The following is a 12,274-nucleotide window of genomic DNA, read 5'->3' as shown; positions in this document are numbered from 1 at the left end:
TGTACTTTCACTTCTCACGTACCTATAGTATAACTACTCTTTAAGATTAAGTACTGTGTATCTCAAAAACCAGAGCTAATAAAAATTTTTCATTGTTATTTTCGTTTTTATCACCCCAAAATTAGTAGAAATTGACTAATTTAGTGTAGGAAACATTCAAAAAATATTTTTTTGTTGTGTTGTGAATCGAACGTTCCAAAAATACCACCAAGCTAAGTCATCTTTTGAGTGTCTACAACTTTTGGCAAAAAATATCGTTTTTTTTTATATCTCAAGCTGCATACTCTTATTCAATGGACCCTAATAGTCCATATTTTTTAATGTATTCTCAGTTGAATGTAGGATGAATCTATCGAAAACACTATTTCCGCACAACAAAAATATTGTATTTCGACGCGGGTTCTGCTAACCAGCGAATGACTCAGACGATATTTTTGTTTCAGTGTGTGAAAAGTGTATTCAACGGATTCATTTTATGCCAGGGTTTCCAACTTCTACCTGTCACAATACAGACTATATTCAAAGTATAGATCTGCCTAATTAACACCACTATCATTCGATATTTATTCATTTCATCAATGTGAAGTAATATTTTTATTGTTTATAAATATTTGGAAATGAAAAATCCAAATTTCCTCGTAGGTTTCCAGAAACAACGTGCATTAAACTCATTGATTGGGTTGGTAGATGAATATTGAAATACGAACTTTTTTAACTGTTTATTTAGTAAAATCTAGTACATATCTACCTAATTTACATATAAAAAGCGAAAACACATAGAAAACTGACAATATTGTTTCAAAAGGAAAAAAGTAGAAATTTAATTTATATACTAGTAAAATGATTTTTCTTGAACATTGCCGCTATATACATCAACTATCTATACAAAAATATTGGATTTCCTAAATTCCATGAAATGTGTTTCAAAACGAGATCTATATTATGGCATATCATGAGAAATTTTTACAGTCTATATACAACTAATCACTTAGGATGTTATCGCGCCTTCAGTGAATATCATTCAGAGCCAACCAATTTAAAAATATCTCAAAAATTACATCTCCTAAGGCAATTTATCACAAAATTCAATTTGGATATTCTTTATCACTTCAAATTCACTTCTTTGTGCAATCGTCGTTCGACTGATCCTAAATTTTCGTAGAAAATTTTTGGACAAGCGAATCTGATACTTACAAATACAAATACTGGATCGCTATCCAGTTCATTTCTCCTTCTTCGATTCATTACAAAAATAAATATAAAGATCGGTAAACTTATATCTAAACATATCACATAAATTCATACAAAATATTTACAGTAAGTATTGGACAATTAGCAAACATAATTTTATAATGGTATCAAAATTGAAATAAATCATGAAGTCAAATCACTTGAAATGTGATTTTACCAGTTCAATGAAGACATAAACAATTTCAAGGCAGTATTTAATTTTTTTTTTCAGAGCAACATATCAATACTTGAAACTTGAATAAAATTATGAAGCTAAGCTTTCCCATCAACTGAGACTAAGGTTTTTGAAAGTTATGACTCACAGAAACTGATTTGCTTCAAACCCCATCAATAATTTGAATAATGTTCCACACGAAACCAAAATGTCCCTCCCTATTCATAGGGGTCATTCAAGTTTCACGTTAGCAGAATTTTAGTAATTTTCAACCCCCACCTCGTTGTTAAAAATAAGCCAAGCAAAGACCCCCTACCCCCTTTGATGCTTACGTAATATTTGAATGACCCTCAAATCACATTATCATTTCATCCCAATTTCTATACGACGGCTCCAGTTGGTATTTCGTAACAAACTTGAATCTAACTGTCTAATTCTAAAAAAACATCTCATTCTACTTGTTGAATAGAGAGTAATGGAATTTGAATTACTCTATGTACCGTTCTAATCATTCATGATCTACGTGATTCGTAAGGAAGATTGTTATTCTTCAATGACTCTAGTGTTTCAAAAATAAGTGTGACTGAGTACAGGATTTTTCTAAAATTCTGTACTTCACTCTACCTATACGAGTAATCTGTTTTCTCAAAATGTTAAGAGATAATTTCATTTGTGTAACAGATTTTCCCTACGTGAACAAGACAAGATATAATTCAAATTTGAAGAAAATATGTCGGATAAGAAAAAAGAAAATGTCAATTGGTTATAGGAACAATCCACGTTTTATGTTCATTACAATAATTTGAATGTAAAGAGAAACAGTCTCAGTGTCGCCAATTAATGGTCACAAAAAAATTGAGGAAAGTGAGCTAAATTTTCAAAAATGAGAGGTATTGTTCCACATCTTGTCCAACGTGATGAATGACTCACCTTGTACCAAAAACTCGAGATTTAATTTGAAAGTAGAGGTCATAATTATCATTTTTCATAATAATCGTTTGATGTACACATATTTACGATGAAAAACCTAATGAAAATAAATAAGAAAGTGAAATTTCTCCTTCTTTTGGAGATGATACAAATTACACAAACTTGTGTCCATTGATGTTGTGTATATATGTTGAATATTCCATAGATTGTGTCATGGTCTCCAGGTTTTGATCCCTGACGTTTCGTCTACGAATGAGGCAGACATTATCAAAGGTGATGAGGCAACGAGAAAATGATCAAATTGTTTTTAAAGCAGATACTACACAACTGCTTTGGGTCTTCGATTATATTCTATTGGTGATCGGAGTAACTTCTTTCCTGTTGGCTGAATCAAACGATCCGATACGAGTGCAATTAAGTGCAGATAGATATATTCTATCAATTTAACATCCCCCTTCCTTTTGGTTGGAATTGTATTCGTCCAATACATTCCTCTTTGTGATCCCAATGTAGACCAGACATAGCTACAATTATCCAGTAAACCTCCCGTTTTACCAAAGACCTTCTCTCTCTGATGGTTTTTGTTGGCCTGAATATCGATTTCTGAAGGAAGCCAATAGACACTTGATAACACCAAGGGTTCAGAAGCGAAACATGCACTTAGAGAAGGTATCCAAGTTATCACGTTTGAAAAGACTGAGTGAGTCCTCAGTAGGACTCTTTACTATCCAAGACTATGAACGAAGACAATAGAAATTCAGAAACACTGAAAAATTTTCAACCGAAAGGAAAAGGGAGTTATTATAAACAAAATCTGGCTACCTGCACTCGGTTGATCTCGTATCAAGTCATTTATTCCAACTAATAGGATCGATGCCATTCCTACAACTAATAGAATGAAACCAAAGATCCAATCCAAATCTATAGATAGTTTATATTTCAAGGACGATCATATCACTTTGTCCGTTGCTTCATCACCTTTGATACCACAGTCGTGTAGGCCAGAAGACCTGCAGACCACACCTAGCATACCCGAAAATTATCTTTGATACATTTATCTCCAGCCGTGAAAGTTTACATGTTTTGATGAGAAAAATTCGAAGTTGGTTAAAATTTTTCTCTTACAACCACTAGCACACGCATTGATTTTATATTTACCAAACTTCACAAATGGAAATTTTTACTGTTGAGATTACTGAAACTAGCAGCCATCCAACTAGCTAACTGAAAATAGATATAATATATTATGGCTCATACCAGTTGAGTGAATCCAAGTTTGTGGTTTCTAATGATCTTTGCCGACCCGTGAAAATATTTATCACATAAAAACGTTATCTCGAGTTGAGTTGTAGCATTTGAAGCTAATGTAATAAGCGCTAAATGGAGCACGCAATCACACCTGTAACCTGATGATTTCCTTATAACTTCAGAAAAATAAAAACTGGAAAACTACGTTTTTTTAAAATTCAATATGTTTGTCAAGTACCACACTTGCTACTTTCGTTATTTGTTTCAAAGAAAAAATAACCCGTTAACAAAAGAAGAACATGGTGAACAGATCGAAATGAAAATAAATGGTCTAAACTCAAGAACTCTGGGTGCAGGATATTCCAGTCAGTGCACCAATGAGAAAACTCATTCAGACAGGAAAGAAAGGAAATTGGGAGCTCCGCCTAACCATATTTTGAAAAATACTATTGTTTTTCCATTCTACTGGTATCGCACCAACGGAACATACGCACCAATTCCTAGGTTTTAGCTACAAGACGGCCTGAAAGATATGGCCTACACTATTTGATCATCGAAGAAGTTTTGATAAAGTCATCGTTGGGTCCATTAAAATCATCCCCTACATGGATAAAAAAATTGGAATAGAACTTGAAAAGCAAATCAACGGTTACTTGTTTGGAAAGGTTTCCTTCCAAAGTGTGAACTAAGGCAGCAATGGTCACTTGCATGGAAATTGAGAAACGAACGTATAGATGTAAAGACATTCATTATCAGCGTTTGAGTATTATAAAGGGACATTTCATATAAAGTTGACCTTATACCTCATGGCATTCTTGAAGGCTGTCAGAAAACTATAGGGTTACTGACATCATATTATATCTGAATTAAAGCTAACAAAATTTGCTACAGCTTCATCGGATACAACTCTCTTCGTATTTTGTTCGTTACTTGGAAAAATCACTCATTCTCGAAGTATATCCTAAAAAATATAGTAAATTCAATGTGCTTCAGGTTAATCCAAGCCGCAAACTTGGATTCACATTGATGATACTGGTGCTAACAACATATTAAAAATCAGAATTTGCCATTAGAATGCAAATTCGATATAGACACTCATATACTATCTAATTAATTGAATGTTTCAGGTCTAATAAATGGTGTCCATTTGAAACGTCAGGTATATGCTATTTCGTGAGTTTATATCGAACAATATTGAAAAAAAAACATTTTGTGAATATTATTATTGGGAGTGTTTCAATTGCAAAGTTAACCTCAAAATGATTTGGAATTGGATATGAGCAGCAGGAAATTTCAATTTCTAGAACTTCACATCATGTTTGAGTCATGGTACTGCTATTAAGTACTTTGCCAAAGGTTGAACGAATTGCCAACCAGAGTAGATACCAGCACAATTCATTATAAACATCCACACCTCTCCACCACCATCCCAGGCATTGACCCAGACAAAATATTCATATGCTGATCGAAGTAAAGCATGGAAATGCTGCCTAATTTCCTTGGCGTACAGCAAGGTGGTAAACTATTTGGCATCGCGATCTGTTTGAGGTGTGTATGCAGGTATTTTTGAAGCGACAAGAAGCTGCACTCTCCCGCACACATATAGGAATTGAATGTTCTTGGGGCGATGATGAAGTCGAATCCGAGATATCCGAAGTCTACGACGAAGGGGTACCGACAGCAAAGGGATTGGTCCGATGAATCGTCACAGTTTAGAGCGGTGCTGCGTCTTACTCGACGTTTCGATTCGTAAGTTGATATTTCCAGGTAAGGAATCTGAAAGAAAAATTTCAATTAATATTTGAATTTTTTTTTCAGGGGAAATTTCAGCGACAAAATGGTCATCCTAACAAATTTGAAGAGATATAATTTTACGCGCAGGATTGTCTACGCAATTTCAGTGTAGGCAACATCTTTTCACTAAAGAGGTTTCGGATTATTTCAATAAACAACAAAAATATTCATTTTCAGAAAAAAAATATTATACCTTCATATTTTTCATGTTTCACAATTATGGAAAAATTTCATCCAATTTTATTATTTATGTCGTTATTGAATGTACAGTACTCTGCAAAAAATATCATCTATGTATATCATACATAGATGATACATATATGTATATCATACATAGATGATATAAGGCTCAATGAAGGATTCTCGACAAAAAAGTCGAAGTATTGCGTTTGGTGAATTATGAAACAAAATACTGTTTTATAGCTTACAAAGTGAAAATGTTTAGGATGTGTATTGAAATATGAAGAAAATTTTAATGAAATAACAAATTCTTACTAGTGGGCAAAACTCTAATCCTGATGAAAACTAATTTTTAATGAAAGAAGGTAAAACATTCCAATTGATTTATAATTATTCGTTTATAGCAACGCTATTTAAAAATATCTCAGTTGGTGATTTCAAGGTTGCTGCATATCGTTTCCAATGTAGATAATGAACTGAATGGCAACAAAAACCGATTGTTGTTTGGGTGATCGTTGACAAATGATTGTTCATATCTAATATCCAATTAGTTATTTGATGTGAAGAAAAAAATTATTACTCAAGCAGATATATTAATCAACACGTGTGTATACTTTTTTCATCCTGATATCAAAATTGGCCTATATTCATTCTATATTTAGAAATCCACTATTGAGAGAAATTTATTATGAACTAATTCGTACCCTAAATGACGGTAATATTTTCTGTTCATAAACTCCATATCACCGAGAAACTTTTATATTGTAGTGCGTCAGGTTCTTTTTATTAAAAAACATTTAACTTGGTATTCCATCTATTGAAAACTTTTTTCCGCACCAGAACAAAAATATCTACTATATTATCAAGAGATGGGTAAAATACAGTTTTCAGTCATCTCGTAAAGTGGAAAATACATTCATTTTACATAGAAAGTAAAAGTTGTAGCTATCAAGGATTAAGGAAAATCAAATTGATGCAGCACACGCCGATTCTGAGTCCCTATGTGAATAATTGATATATGCTCTCAATGCATGTACTATAAATACTTATTCAATATAGGTACACTATGGTGCCCATCCATTGGGTAAAGAATAATGGAAACTTGAAAATGCACAATCAGCTCATAGTTGATTGAGTGGTTACTGTCATCATTCTCAGCAGATAATAAAATCTACCAGTGTTTTTTAATGCTGGACTGAACAAAAACTAGAATGAAGTGAAAAATGAGAATTCAAACTTTCTATGTTTCCTTTGTAACTGAAGTTACAGCGGTTTCGTTTATAAGGACATTTTCAAACTCATACATTGAACTTCAATTGTTAACAAGAAGAAAGTTATACACATTATGAATAAATTGGCGCTCCGGGGCGACTTTGCTTTTTCAGTTGCAGGAAAACCCGGAAAAACCTACAGCTGAAAATCAATGTCCTCTCTTTCGTAAAACAAAATGTAGGGTGTCTCCAGAGGCTCCAATAAATTCAAGACATCGCCAGAACACACTTAAACCAGTCTATTTCGTCTTCGAATAATGGTCACATTCAACGCCAGATCCACACTGAACAATGACTGCATGAAGATGATAATAGTGGTCTGCTAGATAGAAGTGTTCATCTATATTGAACCTTCGTGAGAGTTTGGTGCTTCCGTCAGAAGATGAGTCATGTATGAAATTAATCAGTGTTATCTTTAGGTTGACTGGTGCCTCAGCTATACTTGTTTTCCTATAATAGTCAGTCAGTTTGGCGCATGTTTGGCAATACAGTTGATCATCAACCGTTAAAAGTTCCATTAGTTCCATTTTCAGATGATTTAACAATAAGCTTTGCACGGACTGGTTATCAGTTATATTAGAACACGCTAGTTGATGTTCCAGAAAATCACATACGTTTTTGCTACTTCTTGAACATTAACTACAAAGTGAGGATTTTTCCAGCAAAAGATCTACAAACACAAGACAAGGTAGACTGCACGGAATCATTCAATCCAGAGCCCTTATATAAGACCACTGTAGATGATAACAGAGGTACTTAACCTGATTGAGTAGTTTAATGTATAAGTTTGAAAATATTCTTATAGGACGAAACTGCAGTAACGTTAGTTACTGTGGTAAAAAACAGAAAGTTTCAATTCTTATTTTTCATGATGATTTCCTACCACGTAGACTGCTACATCCATCAATTTATTGTAACTACAGTGAACGCTTAAAAAGTGGAACTGGAGTTGTTTCAAAAGCTTTGTCTGTTTCAATGTTATGGGCTTCTGAAGCTGCATCTCTCAATGAATATTTATTTTACTGTGTCGTGAATTATACTGATCGATAGAGAATTTTGTATTCTATACATTGATGCTGTTATTTTTTTTCAAATTTTAGTTTTTGGCCTCTTTTCAGCTTATTTTTATTATATAATGTCGTTGAGCAATTTTCGGCAATTTTTTCTCTACGAATTCAAATTGAACCAAAGCGCTGTCAAAACAGTCCGAAAAATTAACCTGGCATTTGGCAATGATAGTGTTAATGAACGTTCAACATTGGTTTGCAAAATTTCGTTCCGGGGATTTCAGCCTCGAAGGAGAGCCACGAATTAGTCGACCTTCAATAATCTAGTACAAGGATTTGAGGACCATGGTGGAGACTAACCCATTATAAAAAGCTCGAAAAAAAGGTAATCCACGATTTGAAGGATCGACGGAAATTGTCACGTTCCGAGGTATGTTCTTCTTTACTGCTGCACAAACAGAATCACCCTTTTTTGGGTGGGATTGTCACGCCTGATGAAAACAGGAGACGTTTAGGACAGTAGTTGGACACCGATGAGCCACTCAGGCAACCGGGACAAACCATCACAGCAGATACCTATTGTCAGGAAATCGAATGAATGTATCGAAAAGTGCATCAACAGCAGTCAGCATTGGTCATCAGAGATCCGATCCTGCTTCACAACAACGCCCATCCATACGTATCACAAATCACTGTTCGAAAATTTAACGAATTGAGCGTCGTGCCTCACTCACCATACTTCTCAGACCTCTTGCCAACCTACTACCATCTTTTCGAAAACTTCTATAACTTTTTCACCGATAGAACCTTCGTTGGCAAAAGTGCACTGATCCAAATGGTGCTCATTTCGATTGAATTGAATATGTTGTTGTGATGCACTGTTTGGAAATTTTGGTGCAGTAATGAATATTATTGGAGTTTTTTCTCAACACCAAACCGTTATTTTAACACCTCGACACGTGTTTCGATCACCAAGTGATCATCTCCAATAGGAAGATCAAACAAAAAAATCAGGTTGATCAAACTAAAAACTCAGTTTGATCTTCTAAAAACTTAGTTTGATCTTCCTCTTGAAGGTGATCACTTGGTGATCGAAACACGTGTCGAGGTGTTAAAATAACGGTTTGGCGTTGGGAAAACTTCAGTAATATTGAATAGGTAGTAACTGAGATATTACAGTTGGAAGTAGACTCATAAAAATACAGACGAAAGTTTGAAACAACCTGATATTTTATAAATTATATTCATTCGAAAAACAGTACAAGAACGCCTTTTTCCAATTGAAAGAGTTTTTGAAGAGTGTTGTTCGAAGTATATGGACTCTGATTTAGATGAATCACCGTTTGAGCGTAAGTGTTGCTCAGAGGAAGTATTTCTTTTCCCCTTCTGAAATCGATTCTGTTGCTCTCGAATTTGATGCAACACAGACTCATAAGGTATCCTGTTCTTGAGGAGGCGACAAGTCGCTTACTGTTCACATGTTTGTTAGCAGGATCAAAATATGAGCCAATATTACAGTTTGAGGTTGTTAAGTCGACGTCTATCTGAATGACATATTGCGTTTACTCTATTGTTCATGTAGGAGAAGCTATAGAAAAGAGGTCCATTACAGCAAAGCCTTGCATTAACGTGACCACTTTTTTCACAAGATGACGCATGGTCTTTCAAAGATTCCGTTATAGACACCGAAGATGTAGAATTAAATAAGGTTCGGGAATAATATAGATCTCTGACGAATATCAGCTTTGATTTCAAAGAGAGAGCACTTTCGATGGATATTTCCTCATGAGAAGCAATCTTTGAGAGTAATAGATGGTCATTAAAAAAAATTTGGTATGCTGAAGCGTACCAAATATTTGAGAATGTTCTTAATAGTTTTCTCTGATATCTGATATTACTGATAGTGTTAGGCATCTGATCTATGGTTATCTGGTTATTTTTTTATTAGTATAGGTAAAACTCGAGCGGTTTTACAGCAAAACTGAATTATGCTTTTTCAAAAAGATTGGTTGGAGAGACTAAATAGAGCAACTTAATTGGCAGTTGTTTTCGATGTCCTTCAATTAGACTTTGTCCAAAATAATATTCGCGATCGTAAGTTGTACACTAGCAGTATTGGAAGATGTTTTCCTTTGGAAATCAACCTGTGGAGTGTTCCACATGCACATTTTTCTCTACAATTCTTGTTACTTTTGAATTCCTCCTCTTCTTTCAGTAGTGAAAGTGGAATCTGAAAATTTTGACCAAGAACTTGAGCAACAAACCAAAACAATTTCAGTGCTTCGATGGTTCGCTAATTAGAATACCAATTGTCACATGATTAGTGTTGAATTCAAAAACCAGTTTGAACAATATTTGTTCAAAATTAATGTGCAATAATTGACCATAAAGAGCTTATGTCGATATTCACAGACAGTAATTGAATTTTTGTTTTCTGGAATTGTGAATTCCCAATTCACAATTTTTTTACTTCAGAAATACACACTTTTTTCAATCACCAGAACTTCAATTGCCTCTTCGACTTGAATAAAGCAGTTTTCTTTATCTCCTGAAAACGTCAACTTGGTTGGAAAAAGGCACGTCGAAAAGAGTATTGAAGTTCTGGTGATTGGAAAACGTGCTTGTTTTTGGATTTATTTTACGCCCAAGGTTTCAGTTTAACCTCATATACTTCTAACTATTATAAAAAATAACGATTTACCCTTTTTCCTTTGTCCACATTCATATCGGTGACAAGCACTTTCTTTCCGTTCACAGTTGCATTCACTAGGAAACCATGATTGTCTCGAGGATTCCTGAACCACTCTGATACGGTTTCAGTGAAATCGATTTTAACCCAGTCTCCCTTTCCTGGAGGTTGTGGAATTTTCCTACCGTAGACTTTGGTTAGCGCCGCTGGTTCAAAATGGTCCGTGATCTTCCTGACTCTGTATATGTCTACAATTACATCATGATAAACTGAGCTTCTCTCTGTCCCTCTGATGTACAAGAACAGCGTTGCGTTGCTCACTTGAAATTTGGTTATACTATTGCTGAAGGAGAAGTGGAGAATGTCATGGCCTTTGTGCCTCAGTCTTGGAGCTGGAAATAAAACACAGTATTATTCTTGGTCAATACTTGATGAAAATGGAAGTCAAATGGACTGAAAGCTAGCAGTTCATACAAATTTATTCTATATTCGTATATCTTCTGCTATATGTTCAATACTATAATGTAGAGGACACATGTATAACAATAAAAAAATCTGTTTTTGAATTGAATTTTCCTTTGGTTCGTTAATACTGGAAAATACATACTGTAAGATTCACGGTTTAAGCTCAGCTGTCTTTCACAAGAACAATACTGAGTAGAAAGTCGAAATAACATTCCCTATGTAGATATCATGTATAGGCTTGGAAGAAAACTCAAAACACATCCTTCCAAGAGGTTCCATGTTTTCCTGTCCTCATCTGAAGTCTTCGATGACGACTATCAGATGAAGATTCGTTTTCTCACTACAAATTTCAATGCAAACAGGCAATTAGTTGGAAACAGCACATAAAAGTTGATTATATCAAATTGAAAGAAATCATTAGCGATACTTCAATCTTCAAAAACAACTAAACGATAAAGATATAAAAGATATAAATCAGTGCGAAAACAGTGAGACAAACAAGTGGGGATTTCCTGAGTTCGAAACCAATTTTACAAAGAAAACGAAGGACCACCGACCACTCAAGATCTGTCTTCATGAAAGCCAATTATATTTCCAGATGACAAGCAGTTTTATGATGAACTTCAAATTAATAATGAATTCAAACTGCCCATGAGTACCTCCACATATTTAGTAAATGAAGTTTGAGTTTATGAACTCATGCAAAATATAATGCACGTTACAGTGAACACCGCACTATGAATTGGAGGATTGGAGAGGATTTTAGAAATCCAAAAAATATTTCAACAAACTAACTCTGGTCTATTTCAAAGGCAAAATGTGGCAAAGGTCTAACATAGAGATTACCAGACGCAATTAAAAATCATCAGTTAGAGTTCCTCAATATATGTTTATTGTTTGGAAAGGAAGAAAATATTTTAAACTACAAAAAATATACTGAAACTAAAATGAAATCTAGAATTATATTATGGAGGAAATAAAATAATTTTAAAAAAATTTGAACGGTTTTATTGAAAAAAAAATGATATAGACAATGTACTAAAAAATGAAAAATGATTCGAAAGGTCCTAGCAGTCATCACATCACTCTTCTCAACAATCTACGATATTGATCAGATAAAAAAAAATAATGAAATGGTTTGGCGTAACGTAACCTGAGTAAATAAGTAAATAATAAGCCCAACGATTTTATTGATTTTTTGTCTGATCAATACCGTAGATTGCTGAGGAGAGTGGTATCACGACTGCTACCTAGGACCTTCCGAAGTATTTTTTAGTTTTTAGTA

General features: G+C 34.1%; 1 protein-coding gene across 1 annotated transcript in view; it reads right to left on the bottom strand.

Moving 5' to 3' along the window:
- Positions 1 to 712: 712 nt before the first annotated feature.
- The window catches only part of myo (growth/differentiation factor myoglianin), a 66,344-nt gene continuing 54,782 nt past the window's right edge, over positions 713 to 12,274 (bottom strand). Inside the window, exons 2-3 of the mRNA XM_023163303.2 lie at positions 10,537 to 10,916; positions 713 to 5,359 (exon numbers count right to left, since the gene is read on the bottom strand). Of these exons, the coding sequence (XP_023019071.1) occupies positions 4,982 to 5,359; positions 10,537 to 10,916 (758 nt within the window). The 3' untranslated portion in view covers positions 713 to 4,981. The remainder of the gene's footprint in view (positions 5,360 to 10,536; positions 10,917 to 12,274) is intronic.

The sequence above is a fragment of the Leptinotarsa decemlineata genome, unplaced genomic scaffold (genome assembly GCF_025532065.1).
Source record: "Leptinotarsa decemlineata unplaced genomic scaffold, Ldec_3_MD MMD2_tig00026354_RagTag_RagTag, whole genome shotgun sequence".
Lineage (NCBI taxonomy): Eukaryota > Metazoa > Arthropoda > Insecta > Coleoptera > Chrysomelidae > Leptinotarsa > Leptinotarsa decemlineata.
This window is presented reverse-complemented; position numbering and strand designations above follow the sequence as displayed.